We start from the raw sequence: 18,548 nt of genomic DNA, 5'->3' as shown, positions 1-18,548 counted from the left end.
AATTTAGTATTATTTAGGGACATATTTAAAATAGGAGGTAAATCAAAATCTATTATATTATTAATGCATTTATCTCCATGTTCAGTTTTATATTTTTTATTTCAATTTCTCAAACCAATCTAGTTCCCTCCCTTTGTTGAAACTATGTAACACTGTTGTATTTAAATTTAAATATAAGTTGTGTTTGCTCTCATTTAGATGGTCCTTAAATTCCGAAAATTTGTTCGATTTATGCAAGTGTTCTTTCACTATCGTTTTAATTTCTGTACCGCTTTATAGGTAAACCACTCTTTTTGACAAGTTGTCAACTTTGTCATTAGGCTTTGAGAGGATGTTTCTAAGGGAACTTGTACCTCCAAAAGATACTCTAAACCTTGTTGTTTAAAAATTTTACCTACTTTTTCTGATAGTTCATTTGTGATGGGGTGGTTGAGTTTAATTGTAGCCTCTTTAAAAATTAATGTTTTATTCTTTTAATTAGCAACCTATCAATAAATATTTCTTGATATCCATACTTTTATGGTAGGGTTTTAATAGTTTGTAATTCTTTTTTGTAGTTAGCAGGTGTTAAAGGGAGTTTTAATGGAACTCGCAGCTTTTTGTGTCCATGGGTGAAAAGAATCCGCTGATATAATGGTGTCTGTAGTTGTGAGTTGTCTATATACGTCTATTTCGATTAGGTTGTTTACTATGGACAGTTTTCAGTCTAAAAACTTTAAAGAACCATATTTGTTAATTTCCAATGTAAAATGTATATTACGATGTAGAGAATTAATTAGTTGGCGGAATTCTTTTAGATCCTCTAGTGTTCCCTACTGTTTATATAAAATAGTCTACATAGCGATTTCAAAAAAAGAACAGATTAAATTATTTTTGTTGTTTGATTTGAAAAGAATTTTTTAAAAATTATCCATGAATGTTTCAGCACAAAGTGGGGATAATCGAAACCCCATTGGTAATTCTTTCATTTCATATAATTTATTGATTATTTAGAGATCGTTTGGGGGACTGCATCTCACGATCATCATCTAAATAATCATTCATTAACGTTAATTAAATACTGCATATAAAATGCCTTGTAATCGGATTGGATTCTCGGAGATGGGAAGTTACCGATTACACGACATTATTTATCTCAACTAAAAATCTTAATTAATTGTAATATATTAATTGGTCAAGCGGACCACGAAATTAGTGAATTTAATTATTCTGGAATTTCCTTTTTTCATTGCTATCTGACTCCCCTCATTTACTCTTCCAAAATTTGTTTTTTTAAATACACTTACACAGTATCAAATTCATGAAACATTGTTTTAAAATTTTCTGTATCTTTTTCTACAACAAAAGTTCCAAGAAATAATATCTCAATTTCACACAAAATCTAAGAAGTTTTGGCCTATTTTTTTTTCTTTAAACCTCTAACATTGTAATATAATGCCTTAATGTCCCGTTTTTGTGGTTTGGGTTCCCATTTTGGTCACTTTGATCTCTACTATGTCCTGGTCGTTTTATTGAACTCGCCATCGGTTCGTGAGGATTTCCAGTCTTCTTTGGTGTCTTCTTCCTGCCCATTAGATGCTCCATTATTCTCTTCTTGATGTTTTCCTCCATTACTCTCTTTCTCAAAGTTTCCAAAAAAATATTTCCCTTTGCATAGAATACACATGTTTCTTACCCTTATCTCCGCGTCTCTGTTGGTATTTTCGAAATCCTTTTTAATTTTGGTTAGTTCATAAATTTTTTTTTCACTGTAGCTGTTAAAAATTGGGAGGTCCATATACTGGTCGTATAATAACCGGTCGGTAATAAAACCAGATTGACGTGATTAAAAATTAATATTAATATAATAATTGAACTGAAATCCGTTATGAGTTTCACTACCTAGACCTGATTTAATGAAGGAATGAGACTACTATTGGCGAAATTGGGTACTTTTGGAACCCTTGGTCAAATGTACTTAAATGTTGTTTACTTTTTAATATAATTGTAATTTTAATCAAATTTAAGTGAATTAGACTTTTGTCTACTGATAAAATGGTGTTGCTACAACTGTAATTTTCCATAGTTTGATCAATAAAATTGATGTAATAAAAAAACTTGTTTAATGTCGGGTAGTCATTTTGAAATTTTTTTGCAGTTTCAGTGGGAGTTTTTAAAAGTTCAGCCCTAGAATTTGTCCGCCAGATTAATAGGCACTATTTGTTGCCGAATTATGTAAAAAAAGTCAATTATGTTAATCAGTTTTGAAAAATGTGTGAGTTTGCAATAGTCTTTTTCAGAAAGGTTAATCGACAATTATCCAACATTGGGTCAATCTTGTTCCTTTTCCTAATTATTTATTATTAATTAGCCTATTGTTTTTTTAAAATTTAAATAATTTTGTTGTCTTTTGCGACTCTTAAAATGTTGAAGACACCGTGCTTCATTCTTGAGTTAGAATTTCATTATTTTTAATTAATTAAGGTTTTTAGTTTAGATAAATAATTATTTTTAATTATACTGCGTACAAAAAAAAAGATTATTTAAAAGAATTATCAACACGGTAAATAGAGTCAGACAGAAGGATGAAGCACAACAATCGGCGAGTTGTCAATAATCGCTATCTGAAGTGAAAAGAGTCATCAACGAACACAACATCGTTTGACCCGGGATCGAATTCAGAGATGCCCGTTACACGTCGAATTATTCGAACGTCAATCATAAGTGAATGCTCGCTTGACTAATCGTTATCGTCCGATGTCGAAACGATTGAGAAGAACCTTCGGAACTGGACTCACCGATATCCGAGGATCCGCCCCATGTCCCTTGTTGCGATTGCCTTGCCAACTTGGTTATCGCCTCCACGTAGATTCGAGACGCCGCAGCCGCACCTGAAATCAAATAGAAGTTCAGTTAGATAGAAAAAGGTTCAGTAACATCATCGGGTCTGAAACCGTTGAATTATAACGGTTGCTAAAATTCGTTGTGAAAATGTTGTGTCCTCGGCTCTGTCGACCGCCAGTCCCACCACAGTTTCGCACTGTTAACATTTATGAGATTCGTACGGTTTGGAAAATCGAGAGATTCCGACCTCCATTTTAGGAAGCTTCAGCTCATCCAACTTCGTCAACGCAAACTCAACGGCAATTTTATACATCATTAAAACATTTATGCATGTTCACTTGACAAACGGACAATATAAAAGTCACTAATTGTTTACATTGCAATTTGTGTTACAATGGAAAGTTAAATAATATTAACAATAGTTAGCTATCGACAACAAGAAATAGAAAAACAAAATTATGCTCGAACCACACGTTTTATGTCCAAATTTTTATGCTAAATTTTTTTTAAATTACAATTGTTGTCCCTGTGTGAGACAATCCTCCTCAATGTTGATATAATTTACACACCTTTGGACTCAGTGTAACAGAAAGGCCAATTAATCAAGCCTCGCGCGTGAAACATCTCGACACACTTCAATTAATGAATTTAATTGGTCTAGTGAGTACACTCTTAAATTCACTGTGATCGTTAAACAGTTAGATTTCAATGAAGAAAATGTTCAGTTATTAAAAATAATATTTTCTTTTAATTACTTTATTATTCTTGGTAAAAGTTATATTCTTTCGTTGTATATTTTCTGGTAGGAATAAACTGCGAATCCTAATAGGATTCCTAACAGGACACTGCAAGTTAAACGGACACTTAAAGAAGATTGGAATAATCCAACATGGCACATGCAGATTCTGCAAAGAGATACCAACACTTCTACTAACAAACTGCAGAGCTACTCTAGCCCGCAGGAGGAAATGTTTTTGGATGTATAATGTGACCATAGAAGAGCTTCAACCATTGAAACCGGGCCTATTAATCAAGTTTCTTCATGAAATAGGACTCACCGATGTGCTTTAGGCAGAACACGGGGAATACAATAGCTCTTAAAGGGCCCAGTATACTACACCCTGAAATTATATCTACATCTACATCTGTACAATTTCTAAATTCATTAATAAATCATTATAAAAATCAAATTTAAAATTCTTCGTTTTTTCTAAATTTAAAAGTTCTATTTCTTTAAAATTTAGCGGGTTCACAAATATCAATTTTATTGTTCTTAATTATTGAAAGATAATAATATTTAAACAAGGTATCTGGCTATATAGTCAGACCGATCGATGGATAGCCTGTAGGACCTGGGCTTTAAAAGTCTAGGTTGGGCCGATCCCTTCTTTGGAACAATTTTTAATTGTGACAACCAATTCTTATGTTAGGATCACTTATTCAGTATTGACCTTAATACAATAGCGTCAAATTTCTCTCCAGATTTTCGTATACACAATAGTTTTGGAAAAATAAACGTAACTGGAAGGGTTTCGGAAGGAGGTTTGAAAGAATTATATTCTATTATTGATATATTTGTTGGAATACAATTCTATTTTAGTAGATTTCATTTAAGAATGTCTAGTCATTTGGTATTTATTATTTATTATTGGTGCGTAAATAACTGTTTTGTTGAACCGGCATTGGGTCGTCTACACACGTGGGTTTTTGATGTTGCTCAAACGTGTTTGGGTTTTCCGCTATCTTCAACGAGGAACTCTGAAATAAATAAAAACACGAGAAAACGGATGATAATCAACCAGGATTTGTATTTAAAACTTTTTGCTCATACTTACAACATAAATCACTTAAAGAAAAAAAATTGTAGCGGTGTGAAGGTTTGAATTAATGGTTTATTAAGCATCATCTCTACGAAAAAAATTGTCGAAATCGTGAAAAATTGCAGTAGTTTATCAGTAGTCAGATCGATTTTTTTTCTCTCGCCAATTCGAAAAGCAGTCCGAAATCGTAATTTTTGCTTGGATTAAATACTCAATCCTAATCGTATTTCAGTTAATTGTCCTTTTTATGTACGATCTTGGCTCAGATGAAAAAGTTAGTGCCACGAGCGGGAAAAGTGGCAAAATGAGGTAAAATGCGAAGGTTGTAGGTTGAGATGGGAAGTTGGTGCCCGACTAGGTCGAAGGCACGATAGCTCAAGTGGTTAGAACAGGTGGGTATTGAGCCGAAGATAGTAGGTTCGCGTCCCGCTCGTGACACTAACTTTTTTATCTGAGCCAAGATCGTACATAAAAAGAATAATTAATTGAAATTGTTAATGTGGTCAATTAGACCACTAAACATGAATGGCATAATCTTATTATTTACTGCTTTCTTTATTACAGTTTAGTGATAAACCTTTCCGTTTTTGGACGAAAATGAAGATATTATCTGAATGTAGTTATGAAAGTTCAAATAATTACATAAATTCCCATATACATTTGTCGGGGGCGGGGGGGGGGGGTTTAAGCAGTATAATCCATAGACGGAAACAAACTGCGAACAACTTCAAATTGTAACATATTCTACGAATTGATAACTTTATTATAACTTTTCTTATAAATCTTTTGCTTTCAATTGATCCCGAAGTAATAAAAAAATGAAATTCGGTTTATTCAACTTTAATCTTTGGAAAGCATAGATTTTAAATGACACGGATGAGAGATGTGTTACTAGTAGAGAAACTTTATCCGGATGTAAGACTGTTGATGGATGCCGGGTCCAATATCCTCAAAAAGGCCAAGGGGTGGTAATTCAGAAACTCGACCCCCTCACACTTATCCCCTGTGAAGTGAATTGAAACAAATCGCCGCGTCGTTCGCTCGCCGGCGTCTGATTGATGCGTCTCTTCCGCTTTCGGAGCTAATCCATCACCTTCCGACTTCTCCCCGAGAAGGGCCCAAGGAACTTTTCACGGCTTAAAACAATTGGTATTATTTATTTATTTTTACCGGTCCGCGTTCCACTGACAAATGGGTTTAATTAAATGTTGCTGCCTAAAAGATAGGATCGTTAACCACCTGTTTTAAAATTAAGGAAGTCATAAATTAAAAACAACAAGGATACAATGATGTAGCAACAGTTATGACATTAAAACTTCCTCAAAATCACGTTTTAAAAAATCAAATATAATTGTTAAACCTCTTTTCTTTTATTTGTTAACACTTCTGAAATCCTGTTAAAATAGTTTCTGTTTTTCGGCCGCCGTGTTGTTAAGTAAAAGTGAGGAAGATTAGAAAGTAGTAGCGTAGTAGGTAGCACAAAATCTTTGTCGTCTATATTAATTTGTTTCAACCATCGTCTACTGTTAATTAATTTCCGTATTAGAATTATTATAAACTGCGGCGATATAATAAACCGATTTTTTTAGGCTATAAGAAAATTGGAGCGGGAACTGTATTGGGAAAACGTCGAAGGAACTGCAGCTTTTCCGGTAGGTTTGACGCCCATCGGCGATAAAAAAAGCCATGGCAAGAGTTGATTAGATTCCTGAACGCTTTGGAATCATCCGAACATTCTAACATGTTCTCTTTCTCGTAAAGCGGATAATCGGTTAAAAAGATTTAAAAAACCTATCGATATTTCTCTAGCGGGAAATAGTTATTTCGCCGTGCCTTTTAGAGGGAAAAAGTTACTTTGCAATAAATACAAGTTCACCTCTTTTTCTTCACAGGGGGGTGAATGTGTGTCGGAAGAGGGAGCTTCCTAAGTGGAACATTACATTGACCGGGTAGGGACCGAGAAAGGCTGATCCTCCCTGGTATTGCTTTGGATAAATACGACCTCTGTCCCTTCTTATTGCCTCTCAATTCTCGGCAAGGCCCAGTCCTAAAAGAAAGGGGCCAGGGGACTCTTTCGGAAAATCCCCTATGTCCTTTTATAACCATAATTTGACCACATCTTAATAAAAAGTCGGCTAAAATAGGAATCGAAAATTAAAAAACTTTTCACTATCGGGATAGAAAGAAAATGAGATAAAGAGAGAAAATGAAAATTATATTTAAATACAAATACAATATTATGATTACTATTAGGTAAATAATATAATAAATTGATTTTTAGGTACGAAACCCATCAACTGTACGAACGTTCATGTACGGTTATAAACACGCCATAAAAGGTTTGTAATTCTGGCTTTCACAAATTATATTTTTATTCCTGTGTGTCCACAGATTTATTTCGCAAATCGATCTAAAATTGTACTATGATAAAAGTGAAAACTATCTGCTTACAACTCGTTGACACTCTCGTCGATCATCCAAGCCTATATCTTTGCAATAAATTGTGCCATGGGAATAGGGATAAAAGAGGTGGCCAGAAAGCCTTCTACATATCTACTCAGGTTGTGAGTAGATCTATTGTATACCTTTAATGTTATAAATCACTGGCTTGCTTCAGGTTATTAATCAACCTCCAAGACTTAGCAAGGCTTTTCCTCTCCTAGTTGCAGGAATGTAACCTTCATAAATCCTCACATAAATACAAAACTTGTTCTGCGGTCTCCTCTTCTTCCTGGCAGTAAATGTACATTGTTTCTTCTGTACCTGCCTTCTAGGCGGCAGTGCCCTATCAGAGGTCCTACCAGAATCACGGTTCTGTTGCTGCTACCCCCAGGTAATTCCTTTATAAGTCTTGCGGGTGGGTTTGGGCTCTAGATTCTGGCCTTATGTTGGCTCCTTTTTTGGCCTGTCATTGCCTCCCGAATGCCCAGGGACCCATAGCTCATTGATGTCACTGACCTCTGCTCTCAAATGACAAAATATCTGTCTTCTAATCCTAATGGATTTTATATTTATTTAATATCGTTTCGACCACTAGCACTAAATCATATTTATTTTTAATGCTACTGGTTTTTGGTGTTCGATAATGTACCGTTCAAAAATGAATAGGGATACTGCCAATTTTGCAGTATTTACTTTCCCTATTTTTATTTCAGTTTTATTATGAGTTGCATCAGAAATTATAATATTTTTTATTGAATGGAAATCAATTACATTGCATAATTTTGTTTATTAGATACGATAATTCTTAAATAAGATTGTCACTAATTTCATAAGGAATTTCACTCCATAGATGTTGCAACGCTGCACTCAGTTGTTGAAGGTCAATTTCGAAAAGCCTTCTCTGCAAAGCATCCTACATCTGCTCAATGGGATTGAGGTCTGGAGACAATGGGAGAATTGACAGATGGGAAATTCCTCAACATTGATGAACATCTCTGCCTCTAGAGGTCTGGCGTTGTTATCCAGAAATCCAAAATCCATGTCAATGAGATCCCTCTTTAGAGGGATGTATTCCTCCATATCATTGGTCATAACGGACTGCGGTAAGGTTGCCTATGGAGTCCATTTCGTCCTCCAGTGTAAATCCCAGCCTAGAACATTACACCGCCTCCTACAAACTGCACTGAAGAGATCAAGATCTGGGGCATTGTACGCATCCCCCGTTATTTGTTGACTCTTCGGCACCTGCTATCACTATACAGACAGAAACGCAATTGGAACGCGTAAACATAGCATTATTCAATTGGTGTTCTGTTCTAGAGCTCTGTTTCGTAGACGCCGGCGGGAGTAAGTATTGGATATCTACCCTCCAAGTACGGCGCTACCAGGGATAATTGCCGGCTGTTGCGTAAAGGATTTAATGGATAAAAATTTTAATAATTCGTTTGGTAATAAAATTTATTAATTCACAATTTATGATATAAATACGGAAACTAAAATCTGGCCAGAAACAAACAAAGTTAACAAGAAGAAATATAGGTATATAGAGAGAGATAAGTTGATACACAAAATGACAATGTTGAGAAGAAAAAGAATAAGGACGTTCGTACGTCTTGTTGTCGACTCACGACAGTGATGATCAGATGATAATTTTGTGTTTATCTTGATTGGAGTCTGGGACTCGCCGGACGAAGTCAAAGGTGCGTTCGTTCGTACCCGTCGGAAACCAGGAAGCGACTGACTGGAGACAGCTGATGTACGTTCGTGCGTACAGGTTGAAACCCAGGGACTGACTGTTTTTGCGACGTCTTGCTGAAAATGACCTGATTCTCCCTCCAGCGTCTTGATCCTTACAAATTTTCCGTTTTCACAATTCTTTAAAATGATGAATTTAAGATAATGATTATATGATTTCTTATTGACTATTCATAAAAATCATTGACTAATCATAAAAATGTTTACATTGGCGTAAAAAAACTCACTGCACTATATTGTAACTACCGTTACCAAAATAGTAACGACGTTTACTATAAAATCAACCTTGCATTAATAAATAAAATAAAACAAGGAAACTTTCAATCATTATGCCTTCATTCAACTCAAAATCCCAACAATCCCAACATCAAATAATGAATTAAAACTAAACTAATGGTTTAAAATTAAACTAATATACTGACTTTAAATAATAATAAGCAAAGTCAAATACGTCCATTTCACCAAAGCAAATAAAATGAAACAAATATAATTAATCAAGGGTACTCAATTCTGTAATTCCTTATTCCTCGGGACTCTCTCACACTTGAGGGCAGAGGCCCAGTCCTCCCTCCCCCTTTTGTTTATATTCGATATACCAACGATTCATTGGGCTCGTGGCAATATTCTTCTGAGTTGCTGGTTGCTGCAGGTCCTCTCAAAGTGGCATACGATTACGAATCGTTTGTGTTGATAAAGGGCTTGCTAAACATCTTGAACTTCATTTAGGATCTGGCGGGCACAATGGAAAGGGTCCCGTCTTGCAGGAATGGCAGTATTTCTGTCCTCCCTCAGCGTCATAATGCGCTGAGTTCCACTACAAGGCCAGTCTCTCGGAATCGGGTTAAAGCCCGGGAGACATTGCTCTGCGATATCCACTTGGCGGTCACCTCGATGGCTCATTCTCAAAATAATGTTGCGAACTTCCGGTTCAAGATGATGTCTTTCCATGGTTAAAGACTGGGTTAAAATGGATAAAAGACGAGAAAAGGTCTTGCTTACAAAATCTTCATGTTTACTATTCTTAATTAAATCGGTTACTAAAAATGAGGATTAACATTTGTTTGTTTTTGGTTTGTATTTTCTATTTTGGTTTCTCCAACTAACAATAACATAATAGAATGAAAGTATATTACAAATATCCCTATTAATTTTTGAGCAGTTCAGTTACTAACAAATGTTTGTGTGTTTAAAAAAAATTTATTCATTTTGCTACTAAAGAAGAATAGTTATATAGGTAAAATATAAGGATTTCTTTAGTGAATCTCAAGTGTCCTTCCAAATTGATGAAACGCATATTTATTGATTTCAAAAATATGGTAAACTGTTTAATGCAAAAGAAAATAAAAACATAAAAAATGAAAGAAAAATACGCATTCAATTCTATTTTTAGACAATAAATCGTTATGATTTTTTTAAAATTCATTCAATTATTCATTATGTATTCAATTATGTTAACCATTAAAAGCTATGGTTTAGGAATGGTTTACAGTTTTTCTTACTCCAAAGTTACAAATGGGATAACACTCTCTTTCTTTCACAGGTATTAAACACTATCAAACAATCACATTAAATTATTATAAATTAAACACTAAACAGTTTATCACTTTTTTATAATAAATAAATGTGACTTTCGCAATTTAGAAGGCCAGGTGAACGTACGAATTAGAAGTACTTATAATTACATAAGTAAAGAGACTTGCTTCGGTCTTACTCGAATTTTAGCTAATTAGTCTCATATCAAGCAAGAGAAACGAATATTCACGTCTGCTAAAATGTAATAATCGGTATATACTTTCGTGAACGAGCGTTACTGTTGGAAACTATCGAAATGAACGGATGGCTTGGATGGGAGGCGGAATATAGTCCTAACTGGGGGAAGGGTAAAAATTGGGACATCGCTCCATCGGGATACGGTGGAAGTGTCGCCAAGGGAAATCCAAGTGGAGTCGGCCCGCTTGTTGGGGTAGCTCGTACTCGTCCAGTACAACCCCCTAAAACAAAAAGCTTTCCAACAAGCGACCCTCAAATCTGGTCACTCAATTTTCAGTTCCGATGGGGTGCCTTCAAAAGGGAATAATGCTGAATATGAAGATCACTCGGACTAAGATAATAAATTGTACGGCTGATCTGCGGGCCAAAACGGTGCACTTACAAGCTTTTTATTTTCAATGTAGGTAATGAGGTTTTTATGCCGTTTGTCATTATGGTTTTTCCTTTAGTTGTTCCTTTTTATATATCACATTTGTATAATACTTTAGCCTACAAAACTGCACTATACGTGGTGTCTTTTATTTATTTATTTATTTTACGAGGGTTCGCAACAGAAGAGGTCATATAAACCCTCAGGGTGCCGGTGTTTTTGAAAAAAGCCCATTTGTAAGTTGTCGGGTTCGAATGTAGGGCCGCTGGATTCGAACCCGGGACCTTTACCTTACAGTGATGAGCGCCGTGTCAACGCCTAAACCGTTGCGGCCACCGACACCCGGTGTCGTTTTTAGATGGTCCGTCTGAATTTCTCTTGAACCAATGACGCTATCAAAAGTACGTGTTTAATACTTTTTAGACTAATTTCAAATTTCTTTTTTTTTTGGGGGGGGGGTAAAAGGGTACCCCAAGCCCAATTCAAAATTTCTAATACGACCCTATACATCCTGACCCATCATTTTACAGGATTTTTTGACGCAACAACAAAACAAATTTTAAATTGTTCAAAAAATGACAAAATGTAAAAAAAAGTCATTAAGACCGATACAAGCCGGCGACTCACAAGGGGTTCTTGGTCCCACCATTTATATCGTCTGTGCTGCTATCCTATCCAAGCTACCTCCCACATCCAAGAACACCTTGAGCTTAGTGCAAAAAGTAGAGGACAAAACTGAATGAAGAAAAATAGCCAGTCTTGGCTCCCAGTGAAAAAGATACCGACTTCAATTCAAGGCAAATACTATGACTAGACAGCAGACTGACGTGGCATCCTCACAGGAGAATTAAGTGTTGATCATCATTACTAAACTAAACTTAACAATAATTTACTGCAACAACTTTGGAGATACGGAGTGGAACTTCGGGGTTCTGCGAAGCATGTAACAACCAGCGCATTCAATCCATCCAATCAAATGTCTGTCCTAAGACAAATCGTTAAAGCCGGGAACACACTTACCAAGTGCACACTTACAATTTATTACATGGTTGTGCTCATAAAATTTAACTATTAATTTATTACATGGTTTTGCTCAAAATAATGCATTAAGAACAAAAGAGGCTTGCGATGATGATAGTGATTATTGTGATACACGCTGTGTGACTGTACGTGACGTACGCTTGACTTTGCATAGATGTGCACACCCTACCAAAACATGACATGGCGTCGGGTAGCGCCGCATGGCATTGCATCGGGTAAGTGTGTTCCCGGCTTAAAGCTTTTTGCTACGTCAATAATCTTACTATCCACAACTACCTCAACATTTCATTTTGCAATGAACTGACCATTCTCGGCTTTAAAGCTTCTCGATTCATCCTAACCCTACTTCTCGAGACCTCACGTCGCCTTAATCAACGATGACCTCGAGGCCTCCTTGTCCCTTAATCCCTCACACTTAGTGCCAACGTCGGCATGAGCCCTCAGGGTGCAGAGCTGGCGATAGTTTTGGTGCTGTGTGAAAAAACGTACTGTGATCACATTTTATATGTGATTTTTTTCGAGGGTTTGTAAGGGTAGGGGTCATATGAACCCTCTAGGCGCCGGTGTTTTTGAAAAAACAAATTTATAAGTATATCGTGTCCCCGGACCTTTACCCTACGTTGATGAGCGCGATGAGCGTTGCGGCCGCCGGCGCCCACTAATAACAATTATCCTTTAAAGAATAAGATATATCGGTCAATGATAATTTCATTTTACGCAGGAATGTAATAAGCCTTTATTCATAACAGCTCCACGGCAGCATATTTGCTGTTTCTCAGTTTGAACAATTAACATTCGGTTCTGTTTTATCCCAAAAGCTATAGATCGCTTAATATATTTGGTTCTGCAAACAACTTGCATATCGTTTGCTGTGCTTATAATTGCAAAGTGGTCATTGTATTTAGTTTAAATTAAACGGGTACTAAACGATAAACTTAATTAGTAATTTGAAGCCAGTCGCCGCGGTGCGGGATTTGTTTTAAAGACAAAAGATTTGGCCGTTTAAGTCGAGGCGTAATCTCAACGGCCTAGGTTTAATATGCATGCCCTTTCTGTTCCCGTGCAATTCGACTCACTTCGCCCTTAGAACAACCTGGAACCTGGAATCACCCCTTCTTGAATCTTTAACAGCTCTTAATGAAAACAGCTTCGTCTTCGGAAACTTTTCCCATTTTAATATCATACCATCAATTTAGGGACAATGTTCCCCGTAAACTCTCAGCTCGTGTGAAATAAAAGAAAGAATGGGTTTCAGCTGAACAGCTGTTAATGGCCATGGTCGTAAATTTTATAATGTATTATCATGACGCTAATGTTTTGAGAGTCAGAACTCTTTCACAACTAACCGCCACACCATTTAAAACGTATTCTTAATTTACATAAATCGGGAGCCGTGTCTGTGGCTGAAATATACAATGTCAATTCTGGTTGGACAGACAGAGGGATGTTGGCAAATTGGAATGTTATTCTTATTTCATTGGGCGGACCGCTCGGGCCGACTGGTAGAGGTGTTCGACTCATATTTGCCACGGTAGACGACCTGGGTTCGAATCCTGGCAGAGCGCATAGTTTTTTTAAATTGAAAAATATTATGAAAAATCCATTATATTTAGTGGTCTATTGACGAAATTACTTCTTTCAATTAATTAATCTTTTTATTTAAGGTTTTAGTCGAAGTGCAAAAGTTAGTGCGACGGGCGGGATTGGAACCCACGACCTTCGGCTAAATACGCCGCTGCTCTACCACTTCAGCTATCGTGACTTCGATCCACTCGGACACCAACTCCCGAATTTTCCCTCTTTTTTCATTTCTCAATTATGAAAAATGTATATTAAAGAGGTTTGATCCCTCGTCGGCGACACCCAGCGTTAAGCCGTCTTTTATGATATTACTTTACTTAATTAGGAAGAAATTCTACAAAAATAGAGGCTAGGCAGACGAATACGATCGGAAACGAACAAACTTCAGGTTCATTACTCCGCAGGCCTTTCTTTCAGTTCCAGCCATGATTCAACATTTTTCACAGAGGGATTATGTTTTGTGCAGTAACCTTACAAGCCGCATAACAGCTTCAGTACAAGAAATATTTCTGAAAGACTAAATCAGCGAGAACGGGCAGACTAAAATGATAGAAGACGATCGTAAAACATTTTTTTTATACAAGGTATTTCAACTACGAGGTTATATGAACCCTCGGGGGTGCGATGTTTTTGAAAAAAAGCCCCTCTGTAAGTATGTCGGGACTTTTAATTTAAAGTGATGAGCGCGATTTTGTAAATTTATCCCGTTTTTCCAAAGTTCTTCTTTTCGAAATCTGTGGTCAGCTTTTTTCTAAAGGAACGAAACCACCAATTTTTTTGGATAAAGTGTCTATACACTGAAAGGCAAAAAAAAATGGCCACCCTTAATATTTTAATTATCTTTTGGACTTTTGGACTCCACTGATTATTTTACATCAATATCTGGTTCGTCTTATAGGATTAAAGGTAAATAAAGAACAGATAAAATCGCCCACTGGTGTTAACAGTTGGAGTTTGTAAATAAATCTTTGAATAGACAAACCTTTCTTTGTTCGTTTGTCTGTAAAACTTCTTTCTAAACGATGGTTGGATTTTTTGAAGTTGTACCATTTTTAAGTTCCAAATTTGTTTTAGTTATAGTTTTAAGCGATGCAAATTAGCATTGTTGGAAGATGGAAGGAGTCAAGCGTATGTGGCCATGGGGTGCTTAACTTTCCAGAGCAACTGTCTGAAGGGTCTTCCATCCCTCCAAGATAATGGAGGTTACTCAAGAAGTCAATCTCAATCAGATCGCGATCGTGATACATCTCAGAGATGATACTTAACAGCTCGGTAATGTTTCGCAAGAAAGCTCATCAATTGGTCTGATCAAGATTGATGGTGTTGAGGATTCTAGGAAGCGGGGCTTGAGCTCCCCAGACACTTCAGCCTTCTGGCTTGTACGTTCCTAGTTCTCTAGTTCAGTGCAATCGACTCAATGCCTCTTCTCAGAAGTATTAGGTCTTGACTGTTGCTGCTACAATTTCATTCCCTCAATTTTTTTTGTTAGATTAAATCTCGATTGAGCGACGCATTCGAAGATGATATGGGTGGCCGTTTCCTCCTCCTCATTACATAATCGGCAGATGGAATCATCGTTATATGGCCATTTTAGATGTTTTCTCAGACACCAGTGTCGGGTTAATAGTCCTATCACTCCTCTGAATATGGCCCTCTCCTGCAGAGTGAGTTCTCCAATGTTAGCATAAGTTACTGTGTCTGGCGCCCCTGGAATTGGAAGGGATACTCTTCTCCTTTCATTTTATTTGGATCCATTCTGTGATGGAGGATTTGTTTCTGTTATCCCAAGTGTAGGTTCGGGGCCTAGGAATGGTCTTGCAGATCCTCCTTTGGCTAAGGTGGCTGCTTTTTCGTTCCCCAAAATTCGTTTGTGTCCTGGCACCCAAGATATCGTCAGGTTGTTGTGTTTCCACAGATTTTGGAGATTTTGGGTACATTCACTGACTAATTTTGATGGGATTTTTTTACATGATAATGTTCTGCTTGAAAGACCGAAGTGTACTTCTCTAAGGTTGCTCGTGTTTTGAACACCAGATCCTATCCCTTCCTTTGTTTTGTGGCCATCTGTATATCATTGTATCTGATGCTCTCCTGAGTTCTTCCTCTCGTTTATAGTCCGTTGAGGCTTTATAGGATGTTGTAAAGAATGTTTCCGGGATCATGTTGTCAGTCTCCATTTCTAAGAATGTGTGTCTGATTTTATTAATTATGGTTTTGTGGCCGAATTTTTTAGTTCCCATCAAATTTGATAGGTTTTGGAGCCTAAATGAGCTTTTCCTAGCTTCTCTTTGTATGAATATTTCCCTTAGTGGTAGGTTTAGCAGAGCAAAATGGGACTAAAATCTTGTTTTCAGATGAGCCACAGTTTTGTTTGAGGTCTTCGGACGGCAGAAATAGGGTTTAGAGAAGAACAGGAGGATTTGATATATCCCCGTAATATTTTCACTGTAGAGAAGCTATTCGAGGCGGTATAGTTTTGGTTTGGGCAGGTATTTCTGAAGGAAATACTCCATTTTCTTCATCGTTTCCATAGCAACATTTTTGATTACTCAGTTTAAATTTTTAAATAGCTACATCTTATGTTTTTGTTTACTACAACTATCCAATAAATAATAAAAAATGACAATGATTGCTAGTATTTTTGCGTTTAAGATGTCTAAACGACCGACCTTTCCCGGTAATATCAAAATGGTCCAATCTCCGATGAGAGGGGAGGTTAAAATAGGGAAACCGTGGTTTGCCTGGTCAGAGACCGTTAAATTGACCCGTCTAACTTGACTTATTCCAAGCCCTTTTGCATCAAATCAGCATTCACGGACCCTTCGATACGCGCCCTTCTCTTGCTTAACATTTGTCTTTGTCGTTAAAGCGAAATTCTAGAAAGTAAGGCATCCTATTCTCAACGCATAATCTGCGTATCTTAACTTTGTTTGCCCCTACTGAGTACTAGATAAATAGGTAAATCGATAAAGTATTCATTTAAAATATTTCAAGTGTTGTTTAAAAAGATTTCTAGATCACTAAGAGATTGAACTTCAAACAGTCACTATTTCCAGTAGGTACAGTCTTTGGTTTAAGGGAATTATTAAAAACCAATCTATCTCGGTAATGTTTCAAACTTTATCATTATTTTTATATAAGAGATAAGGAGATGAAAAATCATTCTAATCTTGTTAAAACCCGCGTGTGAAACAGACAGGCGTATAAATAAAATTAAAGATTCCTAAGATTCAAATCAATTACAGGGAAATCAATGAATTGTCAAGAAGATATTTGTAGGGAAAATATTTATGGGTATGGAAAAAGCTGACGGAATATAGATTGAAATATCCAATAGGACAAAATGGAAAATAGGCCGAAGAGATGATAAAATGCTGTGATAGCTCTCCCTGGAAAATAGTAGATATGTGAAGAAAAATTACTATATTAAAATATAAATACCGTCTATTTGTTGTCGTAAACAAACCTTTTTTATATGTTTAGGGAATTATATCGCCAAAGAAAGATTTTCGTTACTATTTCAACAATTTGTGGAATAATTAATATTGAAACATTAAATTCCTTCACATCCTCTTGTACGAAATGGGGCGACTCCCTCCGGTATCGAAGGACATATAATTTAATCGACCGCATTTGTTACTAATTATGCATATTACGAACTACAGTCTCAACTTGGTCCTTCACATACCACTGTATGTATTTAATGCCTTCCAATGATTGTTTTCCTCCAAAAACTGTTGATAAAAATCCATTAGCCTCTAAGAAACTTATTCTTAGAAGGAGCTGTTGCATAATATTTTATGATTGCAATTTAATTTCATAAAGAAGCCTTTTGAGCTTCCGAAGTATGAATAGGTTGCCTTTTATAATAACAGTTCAAGTGGTTGTAAAAAAAACGAACTTTACAGGTATAAAGAGTGGATAAACGTGGCTAATAAATTTAATTTTTACGAAAGAATCTTAGAAGAAGCCTGGAAATCTGTAAAAATTTAGCAGTGATCGTTGTGCATACAGGTTTCCCAAAAATTTAAATGTTCAAAATTACAAATTAACTACTCCAGTCACAGTCTTTGTAAAAAATGGTAATAATAGTTTATTTTTATAACTTAAGTTTTAAAATATGGAGAGTTGCAGAAATTTTAACTAAGTGTTCCTTGTGAAACATTAATATAAAGGACAATCATCCTGAGTGCCCAATTATAGGAAAAATTAGATTTAAATATTTAAGCAAATTTATATTATCAGAGGATTAGTTAATTATTTAAATGGTCTAACTAGCGAGACGTTATTTTAGTTTTTAATCCATTGAAAGCGGCATAAAGAATTTGTAACGACATTTAATTTTCAACTGTAGGGGTGTATTCAATTCATCTTTTTTGTACTCAGCATAGTCAACTTGGCAGTAGGATGTTATCCGTGCCTCAAGGGCAAAATTATGTATAATTTATTTTAATTGTATAAACGTATTTTTTAAACCTTTTTGTTTGCATGTTTTTACGATACTGTAAATACAGCACTTCCTAATTCTGCTTCTTCTACTAAAGAAATTTGATCGATAAATGAGGCAGATCACTGCACCAATTCCGTTACTTAAAGAATTTCAATGAGACTGGTGAGCTTACAACAGTATTGTAGGCTTCGGACTTAGCCGGAATAAATCATTTGGTATTAAGTTGAAGTATGCCCTGTAAGGCACCATATCGTGCAGATGGTCCCCATATCGGTTGCGATTTAGGTCGTTTTATTAACCACCTAAGCACGAAGATGATCTCTTGAGTACCGTCAGTTAAACCTTAATGGTTTTTCCAATTTTACCAAGAAAATTGACCGCCAGAAATATTTTAAAAGTTCTCGGAGTAAGAAAAGCTCAATCTTCATACCTCATCAGTCATCACTAACTAATTAAGTTAATTATATGTCGTTTGATGATATTTTTGTATATCTAA

General features: G+C 36.0%; 1 protein-coding gene across 3 annotated transcripts in view; it reads right to left on the bottom strand.

Moving 5' to 3' along the window:
• Positions 1-18,548, bottom strand: part of LOC106672348 (brain-specific angiogenesis inhibitor 1-associated protein 2) — a 264,724-nt gene that overhangs the window by 57,391 nt on the left and 188,785 nt on the right. For all 3 annotated transcript variants that reach the window (XM_024228172.1, XM_024228171.1, XM_014403704.2), the window contains one exon: positions 2,778-2,870. In XM_024228172.1, the coding sequence (XP_024083940.1) occupies positions 2,778-2,870 (93 nt within the window). The remainder of the gene's footprint in view (positions 1-2,777; positions 2,871-18,548) is intronic.

Source organism: Cimex lectularius, unplaced genomic scaffold (assembly GCF_000648675.2).
Source record: "Cimex lectularius strain Harlan isolate CLEC.00 unplaced genomic scaffold, Clec_2.1 scaffold230, whole genome shotgun sequence".
Taxonomy (NCBI): Eukaryota; Metazoa; Arthropoda; class Insecta; order Hemiptera; family Cimicidae; genus Cimex; species Cimex lectularius.
This window is presented reverse-complemented; position numbering and strand designations above follow the sequence as displayed.